Source organism: Mastigoproctus giganteus, chromosome 1 (assembly GCF_048544385.1).
Source record: "Mastigoproctus giganteus isolate SK-2022 chromosome 1, ASM4854438v1, whole genome shotgun sequence".
Classification (NCBI taxonomy): Eukaryota; Metazoa; Arthropoda; class Arachnida; order Uropygi; family Thelyphonidae; genus Mastigoproctus; species Mastigoproctus giganteus.
The window spans coordinates 39,071,431-39,084,118 of NC_143575.1; the positions used below are offsets into that span (position 1 = coordinate 39,071,431).

General features: G+C 35.2%; 1 protein-coding gene across 1 annotated transcript in view; it reads left to right on the top strand.

Moving 5' to 3' along the window:
* The window catches only part of LOC150090719 (scavenger receptor class B member 1-like), a 93,134-nt gene extending 80,835 nt beyond the window's left edge, over nt 1-12,299 (top strand). Inside the window, exons 12-13 of the mRNA XM_090379646.1 lie at nt 3,590-3,745; nt 12,200-12,299. Coding sequence (XP_090235772.1) covers nt 3,590-3,745; nt 12,200-12,274 — 231 coding nt within the window. The 3' untranslated portion in view covers nt 12,275-12,299. The remainder of the gene's footprint in view (nt 1-3,589; nt 3,746-12,199) is intronic.
* Nucleotides 12,300-12,688: the final 389 nt, after the last annotated feature.

The following is a 12,688-nucleotide window of genomic DNA, read 5'->3' on the forward strand; positions in this document are numbered from 1 at the left end:
AACATGATTTGCATGGAATAACAAGTTTACAAAACTAAAAGAGAAAAAAAGAAAAAAAAAAAGGAATAAAGAGAAGATTCTGAAAATTTTTGTTTTTTATATGATTGAAGATTTCAGTAAAGGGGAAACGCATTTCACCATAATTTAAAAAACCACAGAATTCCAGCTATTGGTATTTCGCAAATGCAATAACATCGAGTTTGCTACCTGTTTATAATTGCTTGCACTAACAGAAAAGCCCAATAAACTGGAAAGTGCAAATTGTGTTTATTATAGTCATGACCTCCAGAAATGTGCTTTAGAAAAATATCACAAAGGCGTTCAAAATTGATTCTTATAACAGAACATATGATAACGATAAAGTGCAGTACATTTTAATGATTTGAATTGGTAACTAATATGATTTACATTCTAAAATGACCTTTTAGAGAGATAAATAGCTTAGTTATATTGTGAAAATTTCAACTTCTGAAGTCTTGGAATGAATTACCAAAAAACAATGTGTTATTGGGTTCACATTACGATATTTTCATGACATGATGGTGTCTCTGGAACAGATTAATATTGTAAAGCAGGGTGCGCTGTATTGTTTAGCTAAGTGCGTGGTTTGAAATGTGGTAATTATGAATGTTTAACATCTATTTTTTGCAATTAATGTTCATATTTTTGATTTTGTTGATAATTGATACTTGGAAAAAAAATAAATCCGGGAACTCGTAAAGCAGTAACTACCTGTACAGTAAAATCTAATTAATCTCTGGGGAAATTTTTTTTTTTTTTTTTTTTTTACGTTAAACCGAGTTTTCACTAAATGGGAGCTGTGCAAAATTACAAGAGATCATCTTCTTTTACAGCTTATTGTATAAGAGGTGTGATAAAAAGCTCAGGAACTGAACTAATATTTTGGAAATTATGTTTAAGAGGAATTCAGATAGACCTCCTTTGAAGTAGCTTCTTTGGCACCGTATACACAGATTCTGAAACTTCTGAAAGTATTCCTGGTAGGCATTTAGAACTGCTAGTAGTTCCTGTGTCATGTTCTGAATAATTTTCTCAACTACAAGTAACATTCATATAACACGGTAATTAGGCTCCTATAAAATCTTGTGAAGTGCGAAACAGTGTTATATGGGCCTAAGAACCAGTACAAAAAGGGGGTTACGTTCCAAAAGATAACAAAAATACACCATTCTAGATTTCGTGTATCTTCTGCTCTCTCTTTAAAAAATCAGTAATCTGGGTTTGTCTGCTTTTGCTTGATTGATCTTTGTAAACTCCATTGTATGGAACTAAGCAGTTTTGAAGCTCCCTTTTGAACTTTGGGCTCCTTTCAGTCGAAGAATCTGCATTAAAATAAAATCAGATTCAAATTGTTTGTCTAACTTTATGCCTTCCCGTATGCTTTTTAGTGTAAAATTTGGAAGTTCGGAATTTTCATCTGCGCTATCATCCTCTGAATTGATTTGGTTTACCTCCAATGCCATTTCCACCAAATCTGCATTGCCAGCATTTTTTTTTTTTTTTTTTTTCTGCCAGTAATTCTGGAACATCTTCAGTAATTGTATCTTTTTTATTTTAGGAGCATTGGTGACTAAGGCCATGTTTCTCTGTGTATATTGTCTATAAATTACGTGTGTTCTGAGGTCGATTTTCTGTTTAGCTGGACGAAAAATAAAATTTTTCATCCAGTTTCCGGGAGAAAAAAACCATGCTACCCTCTCCAGAGAGACTATCAGCCATGTTATGAAAAAGACCCATAAATTCCTCCCATCATCGATGGGATTCAAACAGGTCATTTCCACCTAGTGTGTGTGTGGGGGGGGGGGGGGGGCTTTCTACCAACTGTGCTACGCAGGAAGGCTTCGGTAGTCATATCATCAAAGCCTTTCCCTCCTACCGACTTAGCAAGTTCTACCAGTGCACAGATTCTGTTTTCTGCCGGTTCTACCACATTTTCTGAATGAACCAACTCTGGCCATACTTTTTTTCCAGCACTCCTCACATTAAATGAGTGTTGGAAAAATGTTGATGGTTTTACTTCTTTGAGCAATAAAGCTATGATAAAGCCGATACAATCCATAATTGAAAAATGTTTCCATCACTTCAATAGATTTGGAATTAATTTTTTCCGAAATCCATTGTGGTGATTTTCTGATGTAATGAGTTTTAAAGGTAGATATAGTGCCTTGATCTAATGGCTCAATTAAAGAATATGTATTAGGTGGTAGGAACATTACTTCAATGTTTGGATGACGTAAATTTTTTTGGATGGCCTGGTGCATTATCCAATAGTAATAAAACTTTGAAATCTAGATTTTTCCACAAGTTCAACAGCATAGAATCTAGCACATGGTTTTCCGAATATTTTTTTTTTTGCATAACAATTAGCAAATCAACAGCGAGGATTCACAAAAATGAACTGAAATAATGAAAAATTACATCCAGCATAATAGTAGGATTTCCCTGCACAAAAGCTCAAAAATATCAGGTTATGTGAGGTTTGCCGCAATTTTCTAATCGTGTTAGAGAACTGCAAAACAGTGTTATATAAATACCACGTTTTTATATAACGGTAATTTTCAATGGCAGCCTAGCATTGATACCTCACCATCTGCCTCTTGTTTGAAGAATTCAGAATTCAATTTTGTTGATGACCGGGAGAAATTTCTAAAGTTCATTCAGTCGATGCTTTAACTTCTTTAACTACACAAGTAGTTAAAGAAGTTGTTTCCTCTACAAAAAAAATAATGATTTTATGAAAGCCTATGATCTTAAATCTGTCCAACTATTAATTGGAAGTTTTAAATTCATAGATCCCTAATTTCAGGCAATTCCAGTAGCCTTCTCTCAGTTTACTGTTTAAGTGATTGGCAAGTTTGTAAAATTCATTCCTTCAAACTACTCTAATACATTCTCCAGTTCACGCGGAGAAACTTTTTTTTTTGTTCATTCTATTTGCCTCTGCTTTGATTGTTTTTCATTATACAACATACAGATAGCAAAAAGTCAAATTTTTGCACCATCTGTATGCAGGGATGTTTGGATTTTTTTCACTTCATGGAAAATTTTAACTTTCTCTGTGATTGCCACTTTCCTGCTTTTTATAGCCATAATTAACAAGAGATTGAAAATTACAGTCTACAGAAGTTCAAGTCCAATGTCGACAAATATCTTCTTTCGTTTTCTCAACCTCCAACCCAAGCACGGTACTAAGTACTATAGGTTCTAATACCTCTCGTGTTTGGAGTTTACATAAAAATAAATAACTGTTTTGCTACAGGTGGTGCTGTTTTGGTGCAAGTTTAGAATGTGACAAAACTCTGAAGGTTATGGTTGTTTGTAATGATTTACAGAAGAAATAGAACATGAGCATCAGTGGTTTTTCAACAAAAGTCAGAATAAATTGAGATGACAGTTCTGGAAGGTTCACTAAATATGGGAAAATAATACTATTGTTTATATTGGGTTTTGGTTAAGATCAGAAAGAAATATTCAATAAATGTATGTACATTTAATTGAGACTTCACTGTATTTTTTGTTTGCATTGAACTGTGATGTATAATTTATTTTTGAATAAATGTATTTACAGTCAGCATCAATTAATGTGGATACAGAAAAGAAACTGATATTTGTGACAAAAGAACTGTCTCAGTATGCCATGATAGGAGCAGCCATATTACTTATTATTGGAGGTGCTACTGTCACCTCTGGTATTGTGTATGCCATCCGTTTTTTCAAAACACACGTAAGTATTACCTTCACACTACAAAAATTTTTTATTTACTAACTCAGTTTTGTTAAAGTTCAGTTGATAAAAATGTCCACTTTTGTTTAAACATTCAATGATAATGTGTAAACCCACAAGAATTTTGCAAACCCATTAAAGTGGTGTGCTAGTATTCTTGCAGCAAAGCATTTTTCAGTGGTCTGAAGAATACTTTGCTGCTGGAATTGCCTCAAAATTAAAGGTGATTAAGAATGACTGTCTCTACACTACTGATGTTCACCTGTGAAATTTTGCACACAGAAATGTGTGGGCTGTGCAGTGCAAGCTTTTCAACTTTTGTTAATAATAGTAGTATAGTAGTGGCAAATGATGCAAGAAAGCAAGCTTATATAGCATCAGCCAAAAAAAAAAACCTTCACCTATCCATACCCTCCAAGAATTTGTCTAGTTCTTTCATGAATTTTTTTCAAATCATTCACTTCCACAACAACAGACAGAAGCCCTGTTCCAACAACCAACCACTCGCTGGCTGAAGGCACACATCTATTCTACAACCATCCTTCCTTAACTTGAATTTATGCTCCCTCATCATGTGCGCAGTCTCAGCAAGAAGAAGAATGCCATTAACATTTAGCTTACTCAATCCATTCAAGGCCTTAAACACCTCATTTAGAGCTCCTGCAAGTGCCTAGTCTCCAGATGCTGTAGTTTTAAGAACTGAAGCCTTTCTAGGTAAGAGCGCTCTTTTGTTCCCTTCTCTGCACCTGTTCCAGCAGATATACATCCCTCCTAAAATGAGGCCTCCATATCTGTAAAAAGTGCTCATGATGGGGCCTAACCATGGCTTTATACAAGGGGTTAATCACCTCCTTATCCCTGCTTATGGTCATGACTGCTGTTTGTGGTCACACCACATGTGGGACACTTTGTTGTTTCATGTCTGTGAATGCAGTACTCCTCTTGTACACCTTTGTTTTTGACAGCATATCATTTTGGTGAATATTAGCCGGTGTGGAGCCTTCTTACACCAAAACTTCATTACATACATTAGTTCTTATAAGAGGCCACAGTGGAGCAGCAAGCATACAGTGTCCAGCAGTAGGGGCACTTAATATCAAAGAGGCTGCTTTTAAACCTAGTGTGTGTTTGCAGTTGTGTAGAAAGTAAAGTACATTTCAATAAGGCAGCTGTAAACAATTCTTTTTATGCTAAACTTAAGGCAAAGATTTAAAAGTGAATTTCATTTGAAGTTAGGAAAAGTTGCCAGAAGCAATTTTTCAGAAGTCTATAAGCTTGCTTGTACAGAGTTTATGGACTGGAGGCATTAAGGTTATGGAGACATAACCTTAATATTAAGGTGATGGAAACATTTTAAGGTGTAGCTGACCAAGTGGAATAGTTTTCGAAGGAATACAGAAGGTTCACATTGTGTGAACTGCCTGAGAATCTGAATGTGTTTTTAGACAGAGAATACTATATTTGTTTCTGTTGAACTGAACATGGGTGATCATGAGCTATGTGGGTATGTTATGATTTCTGATGGTATGCTGCTCCTTTTCTCAAATTAAAGGCATCATTCTGTAACAATAGACAGACATCCTGTATCCAAACAGTGATTGGTGATTATTACTTTCATAGGTGCTATGGTATCACTTGAGGGAAGCAATTTGGGAGAGGGGTTGGAGATGTTAAATAAGCTCAATTCTGCTGCGGATAATCCTAGTCATATGTTGCATATGTGGCATGATTAACTAAAATCCTCTGTCTGAACCCCATTAATATACATAAGGAACACCAAATAATTATTCAGGTGATTATTAACTAAATTATTTATATAATATCGGTGTAGATACACCATAGTTTACCCATAAATTTAAACTACATATGTAGTGTAAAAGGCATCATTTTAATTGTATCTTATATTGTGGCTGCCTTCACAACATGATACCAGGTATTGCACTACTTTGAAAAAGTAATGCTGCTCTAGTAGAGAAGGCTACTGTTATTTATTCTTGGTGGATACCACCACCCAGATGGCACCATTTCAAAGCTGTTGGCCTATCATCGGTGGGTGGGCAGGTACCCTGATAATGCAACATGCCACCACAGTTGCAAAGTGTTCTGCGGTAATGCAACATGCCATCACACTTCGCAACTGTGATGCCATGTTGCATTACCAGGGTACCTGCCCATCCACTGATGATAGGCCAACAGCTTCGAAATGGTGCCATCTGGGTGGTAGTATCCACTGAGAATAAATAAATTATGGAAATTTACGCCACTTTCCAAAAGCTGTTGTGGAAAGTCTGGCATTTGAATGAAAGAATCCTAATGACCAACTATCTGACAGCACTTGCATTTATGTTGTAGTAAGCAAAACCATTTCTAAACTCAGTGTTGAATTTCCAATTTCAAATAAAACATACTAACTTAAGTTTAAATTTATATTAACCTCCAATGAATGTGTCTATTCCCCTAGTGTAGTAGTGACCATTAATCTGCAATTCCTTTCAATCTGCATCATTAATTGTTTTGTTAAAGAAGTCTGGCCATAAAGAAATAAAATAGCACTATTTCATTAAATCTAATGCAGTCATTAAAACTATGAATTTAAAATTAGTATGGTCTTTCTGTCCGGTTCTGACAGTGTGCCAGCTTTAAATAAATATTTAAAGACTAATAACAAAGAACACAGTTGCTTTTTTTCCCAAGTGCTGCAATCCACTATTCTCAGTAGCGCAAGCCTTAGCAACACATACTAATTCCTCTAGTAACAAATTGTCATGCCCAAACTTTTATTTTTAAAAAAATATTTAAAAATATATATTTTCAGTATAAAAAATGGATTGTTCACAGTTGTGTTTATAACAGATTGAAAAGTAGGGTGGTGTTAAAAAGTGAACAGGTTTGAATTTTGAATGACTCCTTGCTCATAAAAGGTTCTAAAGTACAACAAAGCCAGCTTGGGAGGAGTATACATTCTAGAGGGGAGGGGGTTGAGATGGAAAAAAAAAGGGAAAGAATGCTTTGCAGCCCTCCTATAATCTAACAGTGTGAGAAGTGGAAATAACATGAATAAGAAAGCAAAAATTAAAGAAAGAATAAAGAATATTACTCAAACTGTGGGATCCATAATCCACTTCATTCCTGTTCCTTTAAGACCCTGGGAAAAACAAAAAAAAAAAAAAAAAAAACAATACATTATTCAATAATTTATCTGTAAACTATAAAATATAAATAACCAAAATAAAATAAATTATATCAGGAAATTAACTGATTTGAAAGGAACAACATTAGCAGCTTTAATATTAGCAAGAAAATTAAACTAAATTAACTCCTAGTAAAGAAAGCTGTTTACTAGTAGAGTAAAAAAAAATTTATGCATAAATTAATTCATATTTTGATAAATATATTTTCTCTTCATTCTGATAATAACTTTAGCATACAAATTGCCCTTCTGTTTATATCATAGTAAAAACCATACTGATGTCGAGGGAAGTTTCCAGTTAATTTCACAATTCCTAGTGCATTTTGTATGGAACCAGTATTTCCTCCCCTTCTTCCTCAATATTTTCCTCCTTACATATAGATGTCCTGATTTCAAAAGTTACCACTAGCACCAAGTCAACCTTGAAAGATTGTCAACTCTTCATTTCAGATTGTTTTTAACAATCTGAAATGAAGAGTGAAGCTGCAAAGTTAATTGTTCTTTGGCTAATTTTTAATTAATTTTTTTTAAGAATACAGGCTTCTATCCTTAAATAAATTTCTAAGGACATTTTTTTTCTGAAGAAACATAATGGGAATTTACAATGTCTGGCAAAGTTTTGAAATAATTGACTTATTAAAAAAACAATGAACTTTTATAATTTCACTTATTAAATAACACAATGTGCAGTTGCAAGCTTTCACTGAATTAGTATGCTTTTTATAAACTACCAGCTATTTATTTTTTTATTAAATGAAAATAAAGTTCATTTCAAAAGAGGCATGACAAGGAAATATCCTCAATAAACCAGTTAAGACATCATTAGCATTAGTAGAGGCATATAATGCAAGAGAGCAAGCTTATGCAGCATCAGCCTAAAAAAAAAAAACCCCTTTCACTTCACCCCTCCGTTCGTTCGAAATACCTGTCCAGCTGAGCCTTAAATTTATTTAGGCTATCAACTTCCACAACAAGGGATGGAAGTCTGTTCCACCAACAAACTACCCGCTGGCTAAAGGCAAATTTCTGCACATCTATCCTACATCTGTCTTTCCTCAATTTGAATTTATGCCCTCTCAGGTGATTATTCTGAACAAGAGGCAGTATCCCATCAGCATTGAGCATGCTCAAACCATTCAAGGCTTTGTACACCTCTATCAGATCACCTCGCCGGTGCCTAGTCTCCAGACACTGTAATTTGCAAAACTTAAGCCTTTCTTCGTAAGAGCAACCTTTTCATTCCGTTCACTAACCTTGTTGCCCTTCTCTGTACTCGTTCCAGCAGCTCTACATCCTTCTTGAAATGAGGCCTCCAAACCTGTATACAGTACTCAAGGTGCGGCCTGACCATTGCCTTATACAAGGGAATAATCACCTCCTTATCCCTGCTAGAAAAATTCCTGTATATCATTGATAAGACACCATGGGCTACTCTTGCAGCCTGTCTGCACTACTCAGAGAACTTCATATCTGCCTGCACAATTACCCCCAGGTCCTTTTCATTCTCTACCACTGTCAGTGTAGTACCACAGAGTTGATACGTTGCTCTGGGGTTGCTGTTTCCCATATGTAGTACTTTACATTTGTCGACGTTAAACTTCATTTGCCACCTCTCAGCCCATCTGCTCAACCTTTCCAGATCCTGTTGCAGCAGCATAGCGTCAGTAGTGTCCTTAACAACCCTGCCAACCTTTGTATCATCTGCAAACTTGGACATTAAGCTTGATATACCATCATCAATATTATTTATAAATACAGAAAACAACAATGGACCCAACACTGAACCCTGAGGGACTCCACTAATAACATTAGTCCACAATGAGCAGCGTCCATTAATTACCACTCTCTGTCTTCTGCCACTCAACTATCCCTTTATCCATAGCAACAATTTTCACCAATGCCACACTGCTCCAATTTGTGCAGCAGTATTCCTTGTGCAACAGTATCAAAAGCCTTTCTAAGATCCAAGTATATAATATCAAAGTTATTCCCTGCATCCAATTCTTTTGTGATTACATCATAGTATCCAATCAAATTGGTCAGGCAAGACCTTCCCTTAACAAAACCATGCTGTGTCTGAGCTATAACTGAATTCTTGTCAAGATGATCCTGCAGTGCTTCTTTAACCAGTGCTTCCATTAATTTTCCTGGAACAGAAGTTAAACTCACAGGTCTATAATTACTTGTGTCAGCCTTTGATCCTCCTTTCTGAATTGGGGTTACATTTGCACATCTACAGTCTGTGGGTACCTCCCCTGAGTCCAAGGAAGCTCTCATAATTATGGCTACAGGATTGCTTACTTCCTTTGCTGCCTCCTTTAATACAACTGGATAGATCCCATCCACCCCAGGTGCCTTTCTTGAATTTATCTTCAACAATTTCTCCTCCTCTTTACTCTCAATTATTACAAGATCATCTAGCTCACTTCCAGTGTTTACTCCATCTATGGCATTCCCCTTCCTGAATAACTCCTCATGTGTGAATGTAGATGCAAAATATTGATTTAGTTTGTTAGCTACCTGTTAGCTACCTATTGAGTATAGGCAAAAGGATGCAAGGAAATGAGGCTTTTGCTACATTAGCCAAATATAGGGAAAAACCTATTATGTGTATTATCTTCTCTCATATACTCTTTCTACTGCCAGAAGCTACTAATCTGGTTTTCCCTTAAATTTTGCCAGACTCAACTATATATCATCCTTAAGTGCCCAGGAACTCAAGTAGCTCATTCTAGTGGTTGACAGATATGCAAATTTTCTTAAGTGTAGTCTATTAGTCCCCCCAGAGTTAGTATTTATGCCCCCTCTTGCACCATTTCAATTAGAAAATTCTACAGTTATTTACATTTACCCCCTGCCCCCAGTGCTTCATAAAACTCAGTCAGATCCCCTCCCTCAAGATGTCTAGTTCCCAAACTGTGTGACCCCATAGTCTTTGCTCATACAAACATCCACTTGTTATTCTCACCAAACAAGAGCCCCAATCTTTGAACTCTTGAGAAACTGTCTTTTTTTTTTTTCCATTTGGAATGTTGTGTTCAGACCTGAACATAATATTTCAAATGTGGTCTCACCTAATTTACTTATACAAAAAAAACAGCAGATCTGTTTTTTTTTTTTTTTTTTTTTCCAACAATTACCAACTTAGAAATTGATGGATGCCAGACATAACAAAGTACTGCTTGGTTCATGTTACTTTGGGCGTTCCTTGGCATACGAGGCTATATTTTGTTCAACCCTGTTCCAAATAGAGATTTACGTACACAAGTGCATTTGCACAGTCCGGTATGGCCAAAGTTGCTTAATGTGTCTAATGCATTTACATGTAAAGTACAGTCAGTCCTCGTATAACATGTGTTTATATTACACGAATTCGATCATACACGATTTATAAATAGGGGAATGATATCTTATATAACACGAACCGAATTCGCTTATGCACGATTCGCCTTTGTGTTTACAAGAAATGGCAGTCGAACGCAGAATCACCCCAACTGAATGCAACACGATAGGAATGAAGAGAAGATTCTGAAAATGTATTTATGTTTCTTATATCAGTGAAGGGGAAACACATTTCACCATAATAACGTAAAACCCCACACAATTCCAGCTATCGGTATTATCGCAAATGCAATTAGATTGAGTTTACTACCAGTTTATAACAGATTCCACTAGCAGAAACGCAACTGGAAATTGTTTTTATTGTTTTATGGTAGTAACCCCTAGAAATGTGCTTTATGTGGGGTGTTAATAGTGTATCTCTGCCTTTACGGTGTTGTTTATTCAGTTGCTACATGCGCGCAGCTTTGTTTTATGTGTGTCAAGTGTGCCTCGTTTTGTAATTTTGCTTTATTCCCAAAAAATGAGTAAAATACATAAAAGGTGTGAAAAGGAAGCATCCTGGTGAAGACACTGCAGATTCAGAGAGAAAAAGAAAAGTAATATCTATAAACAGAGGCGGACTGGATCAAAAATTGTTACCCGGGAAAATTTATAGTGGCCTCATACTATGGTTTATGGCCAAAATTACACAAGCCTCCGGCCACCCAGGGTTTCCCCGGTAAGGCTTATGGCCAGTCCGCTTCTGTCGATAGAGAAAAAATATGAAATTGTGAAACGCTTTGAGCGAAATGAAAGACCATGTGATATTGCACGTGCTACAGACCTAAATGAGGCAACGCCGAGAATTACAAAGAATGCAGAGAAAATAAAAACAACTTTCATAGCAGGAACAACTCAAAGTGTAATTAAAATCCATTAGATTAAGACACAAAGAATTGGAAGAGATGGAACGGCTGTCATCTGTTTGGATAGAAAATCAAACAAAAAACAAGTTTGCTGACAATAGAAGCAAAAGCATTAGCAATATTTTATTACGTAATAGTCGTAATAAAATACAAAAGTATTTTATTATGATTATTTATTGTGTTTGGTAATGTTTTGGTTACAAATGTGTGTTCAGTCTTGGGTAGTCTGCACCTAACCCTATTTTTCCCATAGGGCCTGTTGTTCATATTGCACAATTTTGCATTGCACGAGGGTTTCTAGGAACACAACTATCGTGCTATACGAGGACTGACTGTACTATGGATAATCTACAACATTTTTCACATTGGCCATTCAGCTCGTAAAGTACATATCATGAGGAATTTAATTACAGAATTTTGGCACAATCGCAGCAGTAGTCAAGATATGACATGTGGAATCCCAAAAATTTCTTTTCTTTTGTGTTACTTTGGAAAATGTAGTAGCCACCTAATGAATACTCACATAACATAAATCTATAAAGTTTAAATTTAAAAAGAATTTTATTATTATTTATACTTTGGCAAAAAAAGGTAAAAAAGAAAAAGTTGTTATATTTAACTTCCCATTTAAAGGCTGAATAATCAATTTACTTAACTGCAGCAGTGTTTGCCCATTTGCTAGCAAATAGTGGATTGCTTATAAGAAAGAACATATACACCTTGATCAGAGGCCTGGCTATCTACAATGCAATAGCAATAACCATCAGAATAGTGGTCAGCAATGGCACTACTTTACAAATGAATGGTAATATTTATTTGTAGTGCAGTGCAGCAAACTAGTCATAGCATTAGAACTGAAGAGGTCAGTACTGTTACAATTGTGCCCTTTATCGATAGGTGACCATGTTATTTGCAAATGGATAAAACTCCTTAAATTAAGCATAGTTTTATTGGCAATTTTCATTCTTCTCCACTTAAAATTAGGGGAAAATAATTAATTTTTATGATTGGTTGCAGAAACGTCCAAAATATAGTGCTGTTAAACAGAAGACACCTGCAGAAGACATTTGTTTAGAAGTGCCATCCAAATAATTTCTCATAAATTCCAAAAATTGCCCTCTTAAGTTGTAAATAAAGATATTTTACTTATTGTTAAATACAAAATATTGTGTAGATTTTTATACAGAGCTGAAGTCCATATACTTACTGAAAATATTGATGTTAGGAAGATGAATGCATAAAAAGGATATCAGAATCCAAGAAGCCAAATTAATCAGTCAGGAAGCCCATAAATCAGCAGTTGTAAAAATAATAGTGTGTAACAGTAGTGTGTAAAAATGTATGAGATATTTTAAATCAGTTGATGTTCTAGGTTTAATTCCATCTTTTTTTTTAAAGATGTACAGTATGTATATAAATGAACCTAGTTTCTGAGAAAAGTTTTATACATTTTTTTTAGAAATGCAATTTGAAGTATAAAAAATTTTGCAGTTTTGTTACATTTCA